The sequence below is a fragment of the Rhea americana genome, unplaced genomic scaffold (genome assembly GCF_003343005.1).
Source record: "Rhea americana isolate MKP2758 unplaced genomic scaffold, rheAme1 scaffold_73, whole genome shotgun sequence".
NCBI classification, from domain to species: Eukaryota; Metazoa; Chordata; class Aves; order Rheiformes; family Rheidae; genus Rhea; species Rhea americana.
In genome coordinates, this window is record NW_028186901.1 from 399,741 (window position 1) to 420,720 (window position 20,980).

The 20,980-nt window shown below is 38.6% G+C and overlaps 1 protein-coding gene across 3 annotated transcripts in view; it reads left to right on the top strand.

Moving 5' to 3' along the window:
* The window catches only part of KIAA1328 (KIAA1328 ortholog), a 170,325-nt gene that overhangs the window by 102,813 nt on the left and 46,532 nt on the right, over positions 1 to 20,980 (top strand). For all 3 annotated transcript variants that reach the window (XM_085321931.1, XM_085321930.1, XM_085321929.1), the window contains 2 exons: positions 9,659 to 10,344; positions 13,119 to 13,214. In XM_085321931.1, the coding sequence (XP_085178057.1) occupies positions 9,659 to 10,344; positions 13,119 to 13,214 (782 nt within the window). The remainder of the gene's footprint in view (positions 1 to 9,658; positions 10,345 to 13,118; positions 13,215 to 20,980) is intronic.

Consider the following 20,980-nt stretch of genomic DNA (forward strand, 5'->3'; position numbering starts at 1 on the left):
CATTTCTCACTGAAATCACAACCTGTATGCTAAGAGGACCTTGAATTTTTATGTTCAGGGAAGCAGGCCTCCAGACTTGAGTGAGGTAGTTTGACTCTCTTGCTCAGAGGGCTCAGGGGCASCTGTCCAGTGTGGAGACAGTCAAGTACAGTAACAGGTTATGAGATGTCATGCTGTGAATACACTTAGGGGGAGATTCTGCAGCAATTAGTCTATTCTGCACAAAGCTTCCAGCTACATACATTCTCAAYCAAAAACATCCCCCTCTTTGCCATTTGCAGAGGGCCATTTGTGCTTCTGTACACTTCCTACGCAACTGTAAACTAAAATGTCGACTTCTGATAAGAAATGGAATTCTTGTGAATTCAAGAGTGCCTGACAGATGTCTCATTAAACAGGTATATAAGCTAACCACGGAAAGACTGAAGCAGGAGCTGGAATTACAAATTTGTACGTAATGTCTGCTCATGATGGAGCTTTGCTGCCATTGGGAAAAGACTCTTAGCCTTTTAAATTCCGTCGTAGTTTACTCTGCTCTAACACTGTACATTTCAGTGTGTCCAGAATATACATATTTCCTTGGTTTCTTTCAGTAATATTTTTGTAAAATAAAAATAGTCTGTACTTCCATTTCTACGTACTCCAGCAAGATAATTTGTAATTTCCCCTCTTCTTTAATTTAGTAAGTTGTTTCTCATAACTTAGAGGCATTGGCATGCCAACAAGTTTCTGCAGGTCGACTGCTCTGGGACGGCTGTTTTAGCTCTTAGCTCCATTCCTAGTGGAAGAAACACAAGCTGCTTCTTACATACCATCTTGTGTTTACTGTAGGATGGTGTGGGGTAAAAGCATGCAAGCTGTTATCTCAGAGCAGATGAGACAGTGAGCAGTCAGTGTYTAAGCCTTTAGACTTAACTGCTCTCTAATGTATGACATCTGCATTTTTTTGAAATAGAGAGAAGCCAAGTGCCATGGTTCTGACTTGACTTTTCTCAAGGACTTTGTTAGTTTTCTGCTATCAAGACTGTTTAACACATAATCATAGGGCTACATACTGTTCTGCCTTGCACTAGCTTTTGGCCAGTTAATTTAACACTATGTGCTAGTCAGATTTTGATGAGCTAGCCTTGTTCCAGTCTTTATTCTGAAGTGCAACATCGTTGCAAAATAAAAATTCTTTGTAAGCAGCTTTAATTTTTTTCTTATGTGAAACTTGTTCTTTGACAAGATGAAATGAGTCAGTCTGTCTTTAATGGGATTGCATTGAAATGGCTGCTTACATGCAACTCTTGTTGTCATTCCTTGGCATGATCGTTACTTGAGGGGCAGATTAGAGGTCAATCAGCTGGAGCCACGGGGGCGCCCACAGCTAGCCTCGGGATACTCCCTACAAATGTAAGATCAAAAGGGCAGGCACATGAAAATTACTGTTTACTTTTTATGAATTATTTCCCAGAGATGGGATCATTAGCAGAATCTAAATGCCKGCTGGCTCTATTGCAAGGGCACTCCTGATAGAATGCATTCACTTGGGCACTACTTTCCCTCCTTTTAAAGTCAAAGGARTCTCTGTTTTTGCTTTTGTGGGATTTCTGTATTATTTAAATAACTTTCTGCTTTTATATTTTTCCCCAAAATACTGTCCCTGGGCGTGCTTTAATTCTTAAAAAACTTCCATTTTTTTTCTTTGTTTTTGCAGCAAAGGTATTTCTAGGCTGATGTCTGTATCCAAGGGAATCTGTAGGAGATACCTTTTGAAGAAAGTAAAACTTTTTGGCAATCTTTCTGAGTGAACACTGACTGTCRCTTAATTCATCACTGGTCAATGGATACCACAGTTATCCCTACTGTAAATACAAGAAGAAGGTGATATTGGCTGTCATGGTGAGGTACACGTGGCAAATGCTGAAGTCTCGGTGTGTCTGCTCCTGCAGTAATCTTCACACATCAAACTCTACACGTTCTTACCCACATAAGTTTCTGGCTTCCGTTTGATCACAGTAATCAGGGCTATTTAGAAGGGTCACAGTATGTTTGCCCTTTTGTCTTGTGTCTGTAGCTATGAAAGCATGACTTTGGAGCAAATGTTGATTGAATTCTTAAGAGACTGGAAATAGATGAGAGCATGTGTAGCCCCTAATATGCCAAACTTGCGATTCTAAGCAGAAGGCTGCTTGCTTTTTAAAATAACTCTGCAAAAGTTACCTTGAAGGACCAAATGCATGATGTTGTTACTCTTTAATGAAAACCAATATGAACTTTCTTCTTATCATCCAGCATGTTACCACTCTTAAYGTGAAATAATCATATGCTACCCAGGGTAGGAATGAAACTAAATTTGGCTAGTAAACAAAATGAAAGCCCTTATAGCTATTTTTGTATGTTCTTAAAATGTGTGTTGTGAGATGAGGCAGTTGTCTTCCCTCCTCCCTACTCCCCCATTTTTCTTATAAAGTTAAAAAAAATAAATGCTCCCTGTAGCATACCTCTCGCCCTCAAAGCCTGAGGAACAGATATTTAATGTTAAGTTCTTTTTATCTAAATTCTTTTGCTCCTTAATCTGTCTAGGCAATTTGGAGAGGTATGTTTTTATTTACTTGGCTTGATGTTTTCCTAACATCATTGCTTTTTCAGCATTCATCTTGAATCATCATTCTTCTAGCAGTAGCTAGAAAGCTTCTTGCTAATGTTTAAGAGGATAAACTGAATGTTTTTCTTTCCAACTTTTTTTCTGGCTGTTGCACAGAGTTCAGGATATTTTGGAATYTGTGCCAAGTAGTGAGAGTGCAAAGGAAACCTGTCTGTGGATCAGTGGGGTCATTGGGTCCCTGGGACTGCAAGGGGCCATCTGCAGGAGCAGGTCTGGAATTTAGCATAGCAATATTCAGAAAGCTGAGATAAAGATTCTGTAGAAATGAGCCACACTGCCCTGCGTTATGCTTTTGCTGCTGCTGTAGCTTTCCACTGCCTGGTATAGTACGAGACAGTTGGGGCTCAACACAGTCTAGGCTTGTACAGACCTGCATCAATGTCAAGAGTTTTCCTCCCAGTTCTGCTATATGTTTTGGACTTTCTAGGCTAGGTCAGCAGTAGATAAGGTGTTTGTCTACTTCCTTTTAGTCATGAAACTACGCTCATAGGCTCATGAGATGTCTGAGAGCCTCCTGGAACTGATTCAGAGGTGGGATGTGGCATATGTGCTATGCATTTGTCAGCGATACTTTGTTCTGAGGCAGAATCCAATGTCTAAATTTTCTTCAGTAAATGTTTGTCAAATAATTTAAAATATTTCTTAACCAAGAGATTCTATAAAAAGCTGATTTAGCTTGTTCTTAAATGAGATTTTCCATGCTGTTCATCTCTGTTGTCTTTGTTGTTGATATCTTCTTGCCTTTCTTGTAGTAATCATGGAAAACAATGGTTTTAAGATATATTTTATTACATTTCCGTTTTGGAGGCCATTAAGTCCACTTTCTCTTATAGAATATATAGTCTGTTCCTTAAACGTTTCCTCTATACTTGTGCATCTTGAAGCTGATACCCGAAATTTGAAYGGATTTTTAGCAGAGGTCTCCTCAGAGCAGTCAGAGTAGAATTGTGGAGGTCCTTTCTCTACACTAGGGCTAAGAAGTGTGAGGTATACCCCTCAACTGGTAACAGTTAAATTAACATTTCTATTTCTCTGTGTATAGCCTTATCTTTACAGACAGGTGYATATGGTTTTGGAAGAGGGGCTATTTTTGACTATACTGTAGGAGAGCCTGGAGGTAATGAATTGTATGTAGTAAATCTTGCTTACTCTATAATTTCCACCACATTTCAAATTAGGGGCCTAAATTAGGGTTAGTGTCAGGCTTGCTCTTTTGGTATGTCCTAATTTTGTTTTAAAAGCACATAGCTAAGGACTTTAATATGTTTTAGATTCAGTGCTTGTAAGTTACACTAAAATCCCTAAGGGAGCCAAAATAACTTATTAAAACCTTGCAAATGTTTTTGACTGCTGCATTCTATTATTTTCTATTCCGGTGGTAGCATACAGCCTCTGCTGCTGATGGGCGGAGGAACGCAAACCTCCAGGGCCCATTAGACTTAACTTGTTTACTGCATTGATATCTATATGTTAAATGACAAGAGAGTTCAGGTTATTGAATAATTTAAAATTCAGCTCTAATTGGTGTCATATGACCTGGAAAAGGCCATGGATGACGCCAGGAGCATGCTGTGAAATTCTTATAAATAATTCATAAATTAGATCATTCATTTGCCTGGATGTCTTGTTAAATGCAGAAGTTTGTAAGTAATAACTGATGATATAACACCTGTAAGTATTTAGTTCATATGCTGGAAGGTAATCTACCTTGATGATCTTCTAGCAAAACCTGCCAGAGTATGAGAGTTAATTGCACTAGGGAGAATGCACTACATTTATTTGGGATGGGGCTTTGGCAAGGCGTACCGTGCAGATGTTGCATTACGCATTCTCTATCAGCTAGACAACCATTCTGTGTATGCCCATGTTAAAAATGCAGCTCATCGCTCTTCTGCCCTTATTTCACATGAACTCCAAATGCACTGGGAAATGGTAGTGACCTGCTCTGCTCACAAATAGTATAGTTTTTGAAATATTTATCTAGGTCTTGAACTACTGATTCCTCAGTAAAATAAAGGGCAGAAGTAAAAAATTGAAGTCAGAAGATTGTGATTTTTCGTTTTTATAATGTTGGCAGCACATTGAATGTTAATAGTTAGACCTGATGCTGTCAAGATTAGTATATTTTTCTGTAGTGCAAACAGATCYGGTATAGTTTTGTTTCTGAAAGCAAACATGTTTGCTTAATTTTAGTAGTCAGCCATTGCATTGCTATGTGTATCTAGCATTTTGGCTTAACAGGATTCTGCTTACAGTGACTTCCAAGACTGAACGACCGGACATCTTTAACTCTCGGTACTCATTTTACCTCAGTTTTCTAGGTACGCTCTATTATTGATGACTGCCTTATCAGGCAGCATAAAACCAGTTTGCTGATTTGAAATGAAAGTGTTTTTTAGAAAATATCCACTTGTGTAGCTAGTGAGAAGGGTGGCATATTTATGAGTGCTAGATATATACTTAAAGCTGAGTGCCAGCAAATGCTCACATGCTACTCTGAATACAGGTTTTTGTGCACCTGGCATCCCAGTTCAAACCTTCATAACAAAGAGAAGGAAAAAAAGTGAAGGCAACACAAACAGAGGAGRTGTTCCTCTGCTGTCAGCTAGCAACTATAGATTTACCTTTTTGTGATGTGTTCCTATTTTTATTTACATTTTTTTTTTTTGCTGCACCTGTTCAGGATATGGAGTTCAGTGGATTTTTACAGAAAAAATATGAGCTTATGACTGTCATTTGCATGTTCTTTCTCTGAATTAATACTGCTTGTTTTATTCAGGGGAATGTGGCAATCATAGCTGTACACAATTCCTGCAGAAAATGGTGCTTTATTTCTTGCTTGAAAAATGGTCGGCTAGCCTTCTGAGTTCTCTACTGTATTTATCTTAGCTCCTGATGGAGACAGTTGCTGAACTACTATGTAAGCACTTTGTAATGACCGATAATAGATTTCTTAGGGTAAAGTTTTTAATAAAAGATTATATTCTTAATATTTGGTAGACTTCAGTAGATACTAATTTACTTTAAAAATCTTTACCTTTTTACATTCTTCTTGGTAGAGTCTTATGAACTCTTGGAAAGAGTAGCTCCTTAACACTAGTTATGTATTTCAGATGCTCTTACTGTTTGGAATAGATGGTTCTTAAAATAGAATTTCTGTTGCCCAGATCGCCCGCTCAAGCTGGATCACTAATACCTGCCCTTGATGCTCTTCAGGGCACCTCTGTGTATTATAGTGTCTCATGTATCTGTTCAGAAACTTGCGCTTCATCTGTAAGTATACTCTACCTATGTTTCTCTTCTGGTTGCTGCTTCTGTYCGTTCCTGGCTTCCTTTAGGCTCCCTACTCTGATCTGTACAACGGAGTAGTCTTGAACTTGCACGAGTCCTCGTTCTGTTGCTCCCTCACTAAAAGAAAGACCAAAACTGAAAATCCAGGTAAGAGAACTGCGCACAAGATGCTATCAACAGCAGTTGACAGTAAACTACTGCTGTTTTAGTTCATTGCTGCTTTTTCTGTATTCAAATTCAAGAAATGTAAAGCTTGGTGCCATGGGTTAAACTGTGACAATATAAATGTCTGTAGGAATTTTGCTATTTGCTTTAGTGACACAGTTTCTACCCATGTGTGAGCTGGCCATTGCTTTTGTTCTCAGAGTGCAAGACTTCTTGAGTTAATGCTTTTGGGCTGCTGTTTACGCCTTTTTTGTACATGCAGAGCTACCAGTGCAATCTGTCAGGACCTTGCCTGTGTYGAGTTTGTAGGATCTGATCTGATCTGATCTGCAGTAGTTCAGCCACAGTCCCCTGCAGTGTGAAACCACGTACGCTGGCATCAGTCTGCAGATAGCTCTCCTCTAGCAGTGCTGTGTATTAATGCTGCAGAGCAACATGTAAGTCRTGGTTAAGAAGAATTTGCAGACATTGTAAAGCCACTTGTATAAAAATGCGGCACTGTTTGTAGGGAGTTTTAAGGACCAAATATGTGTTTAGACTTTCTTCTGACTCCCTCAGTAGAAATTACTGGTGTTGCGGTAGATTCCACCAACCTCCCCACGTCTTTCTTTTTCAATCTTTCTAAAAATTGTTTGAACTATTTTTTGATATCTACTTTTTACTGTGCAAGTCTTTCACGTTTGACCAAGTCATATTAACTCCATATGTTGCAAGGAGCAATCAGAATTTGTTTGTTTGTTTGTTTAAGCCTCTGTTAAAGGAAGTTGTATCTTTAAATACCGTACAGCAAGCGCGGAAGAGCTCCACGGAGGGGAAAGCACAGCTGTTCCATCATGGTCCGTCATGGTTTCCATGCGTCCCGTAGGCAGCATCTTTCTCAAGCTCTTCTTATAAAAGTGCCTAATTCCTTATGCTTATGAGTCCTTAGACTCTCAGTAWTAGATGAGTCTCGGTTTTGGGGATTTTTTTTCCTCTTTTCCCTCTCACCTGGCCTACATCTTACAGGTTTGTCAAGGCATGCTCTAGTCTCACGTGATCCTGACTGTAAATGTCAGTCCATTTTCCTGTACTCTCTACYTCCGGTTGTAGTTTTCAATTAGACCTTTAACAGAAAACATAAATAACTTAGGAAGATGTTGGCTCCCTTCTGACTGCCAATGATTAACTTTTCTTTGGGGTTAGACCCTGCAAGAGATAAATGCATATGAAATTGGAACTCAGTATTGTACCTGATAGGACCTCCTTCATCTAAAGGAATATAAAAAACCCCAAAGCCCTTGTCTTCCATGACATTAACGAGAATTTCCCTCCCTACAAACATACTGTAACTGTATGTGTTATATGTGAAATAACATTAAAGTTTCTCTGCCTTGTAGTGAAGTATTTAAATGGCAGTGCCGTTTCTGAGACYATCAGGGCAGATTTAGTGGTAGTCAAGCTCAACAAATGCTAACTGGTACCTCTCTTTTAGGGCCTTCAGGGGCTCCTAATATGGTCTTAGCCATGAAGTTAATTTACAGTTTGGACCTTTATTCTTAAATCTGCTTCTGGTGATTATTTTCTGCCATCTTTGTTCAAGCACTTAGATTTCTTAACATTCTCATGTCTCTACAGTCAACAAAACAAATAACTAAAATAACCTCCCTTCAGTTATTCTATTTTTTGACATTTTTTTTTCTTGTCTGTTTCTGTTTATGGGCTGGAGCAAAATTAAATATATTCTTTCTCTAGACCACCCTAAGCTCTCAGCTCTAACAGGAGCTCCTACCATTATCTTTCTCCAGCATTTGGGAAACTAGCCACCTTGAAACCCTTTTTTATTTTGTTCCTCGTAACAGTATTTTTGCAGAAGCAGGTAAGGTAGGATATGAAGGGTGGAATGTAACCATGGGATTCTCTTACTTTTTCTGCTGGTGATCATCTGTGTGTGTTGTCTAGTTTAGATTACAAGATCTTTGTAACCTTTACTTGTCTAGAAATATTGCAGAAAAGAATGGCACACTACAAATAATAAATAATAAAACTCTGTCTTTTTGGCAGCATGTTGCATTTCTGCTCAGGTGCCCTGCCAGCCYCTCTGACTTTAAAATATTTTAATGTCCTGCACTTTTCACCCAGTCCGTGCACCAGACTTTCCTCAGACATTTAGCGCTGACATTAATGCAAATTCTTCCAACTCATTGGGCCCTTTGGGGCAAAATATAACATCCATTGCTTTCAATCACGTGATAGAGAGGATGTTTTTGTATTCACAAATCTGGAAGTAATAAAATATCAGTATTCAGGTGCTAATCTATATTAATTCACATTCTGTGAAGTCTACAAGAAACTTGTAATTGGGTGTCTTGAAGGGCAGCAGAGTATATTTGATATTTTGTTTATTTATAAAAATGTATTTAAATAATACATACAAACACTGCATGGATTTGGATTACATCTCTCTYCTAATCCTTGCTGAGTGCTTGCTTGCATTCTTAAGTTCTAGGGTTTTGGGGCTTCCTGAATGCCTTCCACTACATGTRTACGATACCTGATCTATTATAAGCACTGCCAGAGCGCAAATAATATTTTTCTGCCCATTAATGGTCAGTGCTGCTAAGGTAGTTTAGTTGTCTTTAAGAAACAATTCTCTCAAAAGTCTCAAAGGCTGCAAGAGTTTAAATTCAATGTTATTGAAATTAATGCACAGATCTAGAAACAGGAAAGTGAGTGCCTGAATCACTGCTGTTCTGATGTGCATAACAACTCAAATGCTTAACTGTCTAGATGAACCATAGTGCAAAGATACTCGAGGATGTAAGTAGGATTTTGATATCTGTTACATATCCACAAGTATAACAAAACCACTAAAATTTGCTTGCTGGATTGACAAATGTGAATTACAGTTACTTGCTTTCTTCGGAATTTTATCAGAGTGTAATCACTTGCCCAGCTTAATTGAAAAATCACTTACGTTTATAGCTGAATTTAAACATGTTTTGTATTTAAATGACAGCTTTTGATGTACAACCATTTTTTACAGAAAGTAGTTCGTTTTTATCTGTGTTTCTGTAAAGATATTTCAAAAACTCTCATCAAATTTCCAGCGGTAAGTAATATCCCATTCAGTGCAAGGTGAAATGTTTTACATCARATCTCCTGCTGTGTAATGGCCAATCAAAGAGTATTTATAGTGGCTGAATGGATTTTTTGGCTCAGTATTCAAAATTAAACATTTTCAAACATTAACATTTAATGTTTTTTGCTACTCTTCAAGTTGATTTTATGTAACCCTAGATGCTCACAACTACTTGATACTCTGAAGCAACTCATTTTATGCTGAGGATCCTGCAGGCAGTAGTTTTACATTTATTGCGCTTGTGTAGATGGAATGAAATGTAGATTTGATAGCAGACTCGTGTCTGTCTTTTGATAAACATATTCTCAAGTTGGGCTGTATGTCCATCAGCATGATGCAGCAAGTCTAATTCTGAAAGAACATGTTTACCCCTGAAATTCGTGAGCAGGGATGTATGTTTTTTAACCCACAAGAAATTGTTTCTCTTCTTGCAGGTATCCTGTAAGAAGAGCTCATGCCAACAACTGTCTTTGGAGCTCGATGGTTCCTACTTAGGTGTGAGAGGACCTCAAACTTTTTATAAGAACAGTAGTGCATCAAAGGCTGGAAGCCCGGGCCATGTTGCATTGTCCCAGCCTTGCAGAAATAATCGTGATTATGGGACTGAAATCCATCACAACCATCGAGAGCATCTCAAGGCATGTCCAATAGAAAATGGCTTGCACCGAAAGTGTAATAATATGATTTCCTCAAGCAAGCAGAGGAGCCCTCACCATATAAAACCAGCTCAGCAGATGGAACAGAAAGGAAATGAATTGCAGAGCGTATGCCATCAGCAAATGAGTCACTGTTGTGCCTTTAGGCACGTAGGAAGCCCAGGTAGCATGCAAGAGAGCCACCATGTCAGCCAGGTACTTGGAAGACATTCTGGACCAGTTCAYGGAATCTGTGATTACTCTAGGCTCTCACGAGTTTCTCGGCTAAATGACAGCATGGATGCTGGGTCTAAAGAAACAGAGGAAGCTAAAAGGCTATCTGAAGAAAGAAGGCAGCAGCTTCTTCTGCAGAAAATGGAGCTAGAAATTGAAAAGGAGCGTCTCCAACATTTGTTGGCTAAGCAAGAAGCAAAACTACTTCTAAAACAACAGCAACTGCATCAGTCCCGTATGGATTATAACAGGTGATTTTTGAGATTGATAGTAGTTTAAAAAAATGTAAAACTTCTAATAAAGCTGTAGACATTGGCAGTAGTTAAAATGGGAGAATGGAACAGAAATTCATTCTAATAATGATTTAGAGGAGAGGATACTTTTTAGTATATTAGAATATACTGTTGGGAAACAGCAGGACAACTGTGGAAAGCAGCAGAGGAAAACAGTATGTGGTGGAAAAAATGGTAACAGAAAAGAGTGCTAAAAGACTAGGTAAGAAAAGAAGAGAAGTAGAAAAAAATGAGAGACTAATATTAGTGCAGGCACTTTTTTAAGGAATATGGACATTAGACAAGCACTGTGAGCATGGATGATGGAGACGTGGCATTTCCTCTCCTTTTCTTTGAGAGGTCAGTTCTGAAGTGGTGCACCTTTCTGTGAGGGCCTGGGAGAACTGTGTTTTACAGAAACAGGTCGTTCTGTATAGAAAAAGAAGGGACCCCTGTGAAGCATCTTTGCTGTTACATTTGTGCAAGAGAATGCCAAGACTGAGGCACAACACACTTAAAACAAGGARGGGGAAAGGCAGTAGCCATAGAAATACAGACTTTGGCTTGAAAGGCTGTCAGGCTTCTTGCAGAAGTTGAGAAACAGCTTCTTGGAAATGTAAATGGTGACTGGTGATAGAGAGGAACTGATTTATTGTGTCATGTTACGTAGGCTGGAAAGGAAGAGTGAAAGGGAGTACGTTAAAGCCGCAGAAGGAAAAATTGTGTTAGCCAGTGTAACTCMACTGAGTACAAGGGTTTCAACATTAGGAAGGGGAAGCAAAGGGGAAAATATAGCAGTCTTTTAGGAGAAGCAGTAGGAGGTTTTCAAAAGAATGCTGATTTAGATACTATTTTAATATGGTAACTGCTTACAGCATCCCACAAGAGTCTGCATTACGTGACCCACTTCCTACATGCACATATTATAACCACCACGGAGGCATATCTGTCGCTTTTGCTTCTTGATCCCAGCCCTCTGGTTCCTTTCCAAATTCCAAAAAAGAATGTTGMAATTGGGGTGGTCTTTAATTTGTCGTGTTGGGCTGTGTCTCACACAGGAAAGAGTGCGTTTATTTAGCGTTTAAAATGCCTGTTCTATCAGAGATGATCATAATTGCGTATGTTGAAAATGGCTGAGGTCGCAAACAAAGGATTATGACTTCAGGTGATAAATAAGCAGGAACAGATGGATTCTTAATCATCAAATACCTTAATTCTATGCATGTGTCCCTCTAACGAAAAACAAGTAGAATGTGAAGGACATACAGGCTGAGCTGCTTTTTTTATTTATTTTTATTTTATGGATAATTTTCAGCTGTCTGTGAGGCATCATCTGCCCCCCAAAAAAGGGACATTAAGTATCTCTGTAATGACATTCCTATAATGTCATTGTGCCTATTTTAGCTAGCTTTTTTGCTGAAAAACTGCATATTTTAAAGAGCTGCAGTTACTTTAAAAAATGCTTTGAAAGGAAATCATATGTGATCACTCTGAGAGCTCAAAGTATGTTTGTGACCTCTTTCTAGAGGTGTGAGTACCTGCATGTTGGCCATGTTCTTTCCAAGAAAATCAACTAAAATATAATATGCTTGCTCTTAAAAAAAAAAATCTTTTTAGAAATAGATATTTGATATTTACAGGTGGATCTCTTAAACATCAGAGTTCTGTTTCAGTTCTAGCCATAGGATAATTTTATGTCCTGCCGGCAATAAAAATTTGTTTAGCTAAGCTCAAATACCTTTTGCTTCTCTGTCAGGAGGCTTTAACCTGTTCATCTGTTATCATCATGGCAGTTAAAAACAAAACCACAAAATGAGAACAACAAAAATACACTTTCCAAAACTAAGACTGTTTATTTTTGCATGTCCTTTTGCATGGATAGAGTGCTGTTTAAGGTCCAGTATGGGTTCCTGAAAGTATTGTCATTGAAACACAAGAAAGAAGTCTGACCATTTGCGGTTATTGGCTATTAACTTTTCTATTTTRGCAAGAATATGAATTTATCCTTTTTTGGCCACAGTGCATCATAACTGCATTGTAATTCCCTACATTTCMCTATTTAACCTCAAGTGAGCGTAGAACTTTGGTTGCTGTTTCTCTGCCTGTGACATAGCTACTCARCTGTCAAAAAAAGTGTGTGCAGGGAAAGGAGCAGTTCAGTGACTCCTACTGATGACAACCTACCAGAATAAATAAGAATTCTAGAAATGGCAAAATAGTCTTTCTTATTAATGAGGATGCATCTAGGTGAGTCCTAGAAACAGGATTTTTATGCAGATAAAAAGATTTTATTGTCTTCACTGGAGAAAAAGAAAGAAAAAGATGTAGTTATCCTTTAAAATGGAGTATCATCTGTAGGCCCATAGTTTCAGGAGGCAGACCCATCTCCTACGTTTTGTGCAGCTTTCATGATGCCTTTGAGCTCAGGTACTGCTAGAGCTGTAAGCTGAGCCAAACAGGAATGTTTGTTATTGGATGCTGTGACAATGTACTCAAGGAGCAGCTCTTTTGAAACTAGTAAATTAAATTCTTCTAATCTTTTTTCCTAATGGTAACCCTCAGAAGCAAGGCATTTGAGCACAAGTCAYCTTTCCAAAAGACAAGTACTTCTGAAAACATGAGAACAGTTGTGAAAGTTTCTGCATTTAACATGATTAAATGCYCTGCATCTGGCCAAACAACTTACCAATTCATGGTGAGTTCCCAGTATGATGATTTCATCAGCTGCAAAACCAGTAACTCTGCTTTTCCAGGTTGAGAGGGCAAGTACCTAGTTCAGAAGATGTTCCCATTGGTGAAGCACAGGGAGAACTTGGTCTGATGATGAATGGCACCAACATGGGACTAAGGTAATGTCTCTCTTCACTTTTAAGTATTTCACTTTGTCAGTGTATCATCTTGACTCTCAGTCAAATATTGATTGCCCAGTCTATGTCTTTGTTTGCTTTTTCCCCCTGAGGAAAGATAAAATTACTTGGCTCTAGGGTTTTGTGTGTCAAGTGCTGAACTATTATTACTCAAGTTTGGGGGGTTTACTTCATGTGGTGGTCTCCAATTTTGTTTGGCATCTTGTAAGGATGCTGCCCTAGCTCAGTGCAAAGTGGATTTTTCACAAAATCTTGATATTCTGTTCTTGCTTGTTATTTTTCATTTAAGATAACAATGTTGCTTTAGTCTTCCTTTGGATCTGAGGTAACAAATATATTGACCTTTAACTMGTAGATAAGAAATGATTACAAAGAAGTTTCCAATGAAGGTTTGTTACAAATCTCTTCCTTTAGATGTAAAAATCTTTTGCCACTGGTGAGTTATTTATTTTTTTAAAATGCTGTATTGCACCTGTGTTTCAATGTAATCAGAGTAAACTGTCACTGAAATAACTGGGAAATAACTGAGTTAAGCTAATATTTAGCTCTTTGTCTCAGTTTTGTATGATATTTAAAACTCTTATATGAACATATTATGTTTTTATTATTATTATTATACCTTGTTGTGTTTCCTGTTACTACTGAAAGAAGATGCTGGCATATTAGAAAAGCAGCAAATGAAAAATGTGGATTATAGATATTTTTCCTTTCTTTCTGGAAAAAGTTACAAATTCTTATTTTTTGTTTTAACTGTGTTGACTCAATTATCCCATTTAGTGAAAAAGAAGAGCAGTTGTCCTTTGAACGGCCCCTTCCTAAAGGACAAGAGGAGGCTTTACAATAATGAGCTCTTCTTTCCACTTCTGGTATGAGAATACTGGAAGAATTGTTAATTTATTTATAAACTAAGGGTCAAATGGTGCCTTTATTTTTCTTTTTAACCTCAATTGATATTGATTTTGTTTGATTGGTTTTTTTGAAATCCCTCTTCACTGAAAAGGGAAAAGTCGTCTTTCTCCAGATCAACACAAGTTGCTAGCTTCCTTGGAAGCTTGCTGCTTATCTAGGTGCTTTGCTGCTGTGCAGCACTCATATTCCTCACTGTATTCTGCCTTGTTTTGTTTTSTTTTCACACAGACTACAGTGATCAAAGTGCGATCACTATAAGAAAAGAGATGCAGTGTCTTTATTTGTTTAACATACAGTAGCGTTGAGCTCCTTAGAGGGAAAAATGTAACCTGGAACATCTGTAGGGCTTCTTGGTGACAGTTTGCCAAAAACCTGCAAAAAAACTATGTAGCCTAGGAGGGAAAATTAAGAAAACCTGTGCCGTTTACAAAATGAGAGTTCCAGATTTTAAAAGGTTCCCCACCCTCTCTTCATTCCCCTGGTTAAACTTACTGTAATTTTTCAAAGTTAGTATGCATTTTTGTAGTCTCAAGTTGCCATGCCAGCTGGTTCCAAAGTTTGCCAGCAAAGCACTTGGAACAGGAAGTATTTTTTCCTGTATGCTGCCTTCAGTTTTGCAAAGGTTACCAGATGAATGCTCCCTAAATAATTTACTCTAATGTAAGGCTGAAAGAGGCAAAGGAAGACAAGTCCATTTGTCTCTCTTATGCATTTGAATATGTAAGCAATGTTTTCCTCAGTATAGAGAGAGGGTGTGCAAGTGTGAGGCTAGGGCTGAGTAAGGGTGAAGGGATGGTAGGAATATATCTTCTTTTGAGCAATCTCTCTCTCTCTCTCTCTCTCTTTTTTCTTCCACATTGACCTTCTGAAGGGTGCTTTTTACAGCAAATGATATCAGAAGCATAGTGGAAAATCAGCCCTCTCTGACTTCATACCTGGGAGCTCCTCAAGCAAACCTCACAGCACGACATTTGATTTCAATCTTCGAATAAGCAAAACTTAGTTTAGAAATATCCTAGAGTTTTAAAGGAAATGGTGAAAGTCCTTTAAAATGTTAAACTTGCTGAAGTGAAATACTGGAGTTTAGAAGTAAAATAAATAATATAATCAAGAACTGAAAAACATAGGTCTTTTTTATAATTAACAGCTCATTTTGAGTTAATTATCTACAATTACGAAAATCTAATTGCGATTTATTCGCTACTGTCTSTGGGAAAAATTGTAGGCAAGGGAATGTGCATCACTGGCAGGCATAAATGCTATAGGATGGGTACAAATAATAGAGGAGCCCTTAATGAAAAACAAAAAGCAAATAGGAGTGTGCAGCTGTGCCAGGCTATTGAAAGGTAATTGTAGTCAGAAATGAGATATGTACTTTAAAAGGCATCTTGTCATCTCCTGTAGGGATTAATTTTTCCCTACTTGCAAAAAAAAAAATCGATGAACAAATACAGAGCAGATTTTGATCTTTGTTTCTGTTTTTGGTCATAAGGAGCCAGTTTGTGAAAGGGAAAACTTTTACCTGGGGGAATGCTTCAAATTATAGCCAGCTTTGCCAATGGATGGCTGTTTGTTTTCTGTGCGTCATTGTCAAAATCAACAGCTTGGATTGTCCTCGTGTTGGATTTGTCCCTGCCCTGCTGGCTGTGGGGAAGGAGGAGCTGGCTTGGGAAGGGCTTGCACCTTTGTGTGCAGCTGGGCCAGCACTGGGGACCTGCAGGGGTAGGACCTTCAGGCACAAGATCACTGATTCTCTAAGATGCAACAGTCGGAGCAGGTTTTGAGGATGGCTTTCAGCAGCATGGAGCACTCAGTGAGCCCACAGCAGATTTTCAGCAATGGAGATAGTAACATGTACAATTAATGGCAAGGTGTCTGGTTGTCTGTATAATTTATTTTCAAGCCTTCCTCATTGTGCAAGGTGCTTTAAAATATTCAAAATAAAAACATAACCTGATGCGTTTGTTTAGCATAAAATGGCCTTTTACAAAGCGCTTTCCATCTCCTAGACGCAGATGCTTGGTACACGCTGAAGTACCCACTCCATGTGTATTCAGTAGGATCAATATACCCGGCACCTGCTTTTGTGTGTGCTCCTGACGTCTGCATCTGGGAGAGGAATTTTAAAACAACCCGCTCTTTTCTCCTTTATTTAATCTTGCCTTTGAATCTGAATGTTGTGTATCATGGAAATAAGACGTATTTAATAGCACTAACTAGCGAAGGTACAGCTTGCTGCTTTATAAGTACCCCTCCTTGGATAGTATTGTGTGCCTAAATCTTAGTCTGTAGAGCTCCCAGCTTATCCAATTCTCAGGTTTCCTGTACAACTCTGCTGGTACAGCTTTTTAGTGCTTTCTCTCTAACGTGCATCCCTTCCTTGGATTTCACACAATGCTGCCACTACATCTCCCCGCGATCCTGTGCAAGGAACTGTTGGATACAACAAGTAGCGATTGGGTTTATTGTTATCTAGAGGCATTCTTACACAGATAGTGTATACTGCCTGCTTAAAGGATTTCTTTCCTGGATTAATTTGCCACCTTTCAATTAATTTAAAGCTTTTTATGGTTGTGCGCTTCATTCTATATCACAAGTTTGTATTTTTTTTTCCTGCTTATATTTTTAGTTTGTTGAGAATATTGAAAACAGAATTTGGTAGCACTTTCCCTCTATTTGAATGTTCATTGCTATGGTGATAGTTCCAGGAGGGAATGCTATCAGGAGTCTTTTAGAAGATTTTATGTTTATGGTGTAATTGTTTTTATTATCTTGTAAGAGAAGGTGACAATTATCTTTTGCTTCTTGTTCAACACTTTCTTATGCTCATAGTTTTTCTGAGGCTTGTTAGACATACAGGCATCTTTCTGTGGTAGAGTGCAAGCATTCTTCTGCTTTTGTGTCCAAATACCCAACACAATTAAATATAAATGCAGAAGAATGCAGCCTTGCAGCTCCCCCTGCTGTTCCAGGCCCATGCCATTTATTTCACACAATTCCCCTCCCACTCACCACCACCTAGTTTAAAAATACAATAAAAATCACATGCAGTCTCACAGTTCTGCCACCTTGGACCTCACTTGCACTGTCCCTGCTATTCCAGAGTCTAAAGGGAAACTGGTATTCACAAGCCGGCAACAGCAGTACCCATTTTGTTGCGTATTTGGAGGGTTTTTGTCAGTTCTTCTCAGCGGTGGCATGCGTCACCTCCTGTCATCCATGTCCCGAGCCTCTGGAGCAGAAACCGTCACCAGGGACAGATTTTGCTTTTTGCCTGAGACCTCCCAAACTTCGGTTCATCTGCGAGTTCTCCTTGGTCTTTAGAGGTGTATCTAACCTTATGTAGTGCTCAGGCAACTTTTATGAATTTATTGAATACAGTTTGGGATTTTTTTTTCATCCCTTCACTGTTTTGAAGTTTGGCAGACTGGCACATTAAAACGGACTGGAATCAACTGTGCTTTGCAAATGGCTCATAAAATCTGTATATCTGGAAACTGCTTACCCACTTGTTAGTGTTCCTTTTAACACTCAAGTTCCTTTTCTGTGCCAGAGTATTTTATGTTRAAGTTTGTATCATTTTTAGATGGGATATTTGCAGAGCGAACACTTGTTTGACCAGTAAAAAAGTGCTTACAGATCTGCCAAAAGTGCAAATGCGGCATTAGTTGCAGATAGGAATTTTTCTTTTGCTCGTGGAGTAGTCTGGATATATATAGCCACAGCATCTCTCCAAACAGATGGCTGTTGTAGTCTATTGTGACATAACAGGAGAGTATATGCAGAATTAGATATACATTTTGGCTTCATTAGTGCCACATGCAGACTCTGAAGGTAATAGGTTTTCTTGTTCAGGCTGAAGGATTTTGTTCCGACATGATAACTAAAAGCTTACTGCGAGATGGGAGGGCAGGAGGGAATTAGTAGTTTTTTCTTTCTCTTTCTCTCTCTCTCTTTTTCTTTTTTTAGGTGTGTTTGGGATTATRTATATATATTTTTAAGGCAGACAGTGATCCTTGTTGGAGTGGAGAGTGAGGAGTTCATTTCTCCTGACCTGGCTGCTTCACTAATCTCATTTTCAGGTTTACTGTGAACTGTGAGAGGGTTTTGAAGATGTGTCTCTTTCATTTACCTGAATTATGCTGATTCTGTTCCCATGATGATATATGCTGCAAACAGTAGTGTTGCATCATTACCGTTATAGTGCAAAGTAACCTTGAGCATGAAACCTATTAACAGACTTTAGGCAAAAGATCCAAGTGCAAGCTACCATAAGTAGTTTTAATAGACAGATGGAGCTCATTTGTAGGTGAGGTCTCCAAAAAAGCATGGGAATTCTGGTGTTAGAAAAGCTTCTAAGCGGAGGACGGAATCACTGGCAAGAGGCTCACTAAAATGTGAGTACTTTGATATTTTCGCAAAACTTGCATTTCCTGCAAGTCTTCTGCAATGGTTATTGTTCTGTTGTATCACATATCACAACTGAAAATGCTTGGAGATTTTTTTTCCTTGCTTTGAAATATTTAAAATTCATACATCTCCTGAAGGAGTTTGTTCCTTGCCAACACTTGCAGACAGTGAGAGACATTTTTGCAAGTCATTTGCAGATGCCTCCTTTACAGGAAAATGTAGACACTGTTAGTTTATTGCCTGAATTGAATTTTGAAAACCTGAATTCTATTTTTATAAATTGGAGTGGATTACTTTTTCAGACATGTCACATTGTTGCTTTTTATTTTTAAATATAATCTTGGATGAAGAGAAAATGATGTTTAATCTATATATTTGTATGTCCCAGAAATTTGTGAGTTGGAAAAGTCGAGAAAAATCTTCTGAAACAAAACGTTCGGGAAAGTAGTTTTAAATTAGGAGAATTTAAACCCRCCCGCACATCTTTCACGCCATTTAAAAGCTTATACGAGAACCGATAGGGCAGGACTAAGAACAAAAGCTWTTGGTGTTACAAAGTTGAGCAAGAAATCCTCTGTACCCCGCTGTTCTGGCCATGATTRCAACTGCACTAAGCTAAACCCACTCCCCCATCCTTCTTGTGACCTTGGCTGTGCTTCAGCAAACAGCAAGCTGAAGCAAAAGGCAAACTTCAGTAAATATTAGATTCTGTCACTTGAAGATATTCAGGCTACATATAAAGATAACGACAGCTGTGCTCGCTCGCTCTCTTTCTTGTTCTCGCTTTCTCTGAGGTGGACTTTGTCCATTTGCAACTGAATTGCTCTGACACARCTTTCCAGGTTGTACCAGTATATTGTAACTGAACTCCATGGCTTTGCCTGGGCACTGAGGTTTTGCAGAACTAACTGTTACATTTGTAACGGTGCTAATTTTTAAGAGCCACACAGAGAAAATTTTAGATTCAGCCTGGCTGATTTGTTCTTTGTGATGCTCCTGTGGTGAGGAGGATTGATTTTTGTGTTTCTTTTGATATTTGGCTTCCTTTCCTCTGGTACTCATGCTTCAGGCCTTAATCCTTTAACCTTGAATCTGAGCATCAAGACTTCAGGAGGGATCAGGCCTTTTGATGGAGAGAGTAGGTCCTTTGTTGTACCAAATGGTTGGGAGTGGTATAAAGCAAGACAGATCTCCAGACAGTATRTATTTCTCTGTTGTGTTAAAAGACTATAAACACAGGATGGGTTTAGTGGGGATTATAAATAATCTAGAGGAAGGTGGGGTATTAGAAGCAATGGAAAAGAGTTAATGACTTTTTCTTTAACATTTCACCAATAACCAGTCTATCATGACAGATGTGTATTGGGTTGCCAAATKCTATAGTCTGATTTGGGTAACGGTTCAAAGCTCAGCATGTCGTGGAAATGGCAATGAGGTCCCTGATGGAACAGGGGAAAAAAGCTTTTCAGCTTCTCAAAGGGCAGTATTTGTGGAAGCAGATGCTAGCTTGCCCTACCCAGCATAAAGAACAGTTCGTCGGGCAGCCRGGAGAGTTCGTACTGCCGGATTTTTATAGGATCATTAATTATATGTTTTAAGGCAGCTAAGCATGGCATTCTTAACTCGATGAATTCCATTATGAATGGCCTTTTCATATTCTTCATCTCATTATATTAAATGTGTGTGACCTAAAGTTTAGCTAAAGTTATTGTTCAGGTTAACTTTCATTTAGTGGTTGCCCTAATTTTAGAAACAGTATGATCTTTTGATTTTTATGGAGAGACAGGAGTTTTTTTAATGCGTGTTTTTGCAGCACTATTTTAGATAATTTCTTTTGGAACTAGGTATGAACTTCTGTGAGGTGGCAGGGAAGGGATTTAGTCATTCCTTGATTTGCCCAAAGATTTCTGTACCCATATCCCTGGATGACAACATCCCGTTACACGGATTTGGCTATCATCTCTGCCAATAACTCTTAAACCCTCTGCTCTGTTCCGTCTAGTCTTGCATATCTGACTGCCTCCGTGACACATAATCCTACTTGTTTTGCCTTCAGATCATTCCTAATCTGGCCAAAACAGAACTCCTTACTTTTTCTTCTGACTCTCTGATTTTGATAACACCACATCCTCTCTGTCACTCAGACTTGTAACCTCAGGGTCATTCTGCTACAGGCATATCTAGGAGCTGCAATAGTTGTCAGCAGTCTTTCTGCTTTGCAGAAAAAGCATAGCTTTATTGCATCAATGGTTAAAACACTATCCCTTATTCCGATCCTTCATCTTGCCCCTTGACTACTGTAAAATCTTTTCTGGCTGCTCAATACTCAGTCCCCTCCCTCAAAATAAACTACTGAAATCAGTATTTTTGTTGTTTTTTCAGAACCTGTCACTGTTGCTTCTTTGAAAACCTACTTCAGAGCTTCTCAT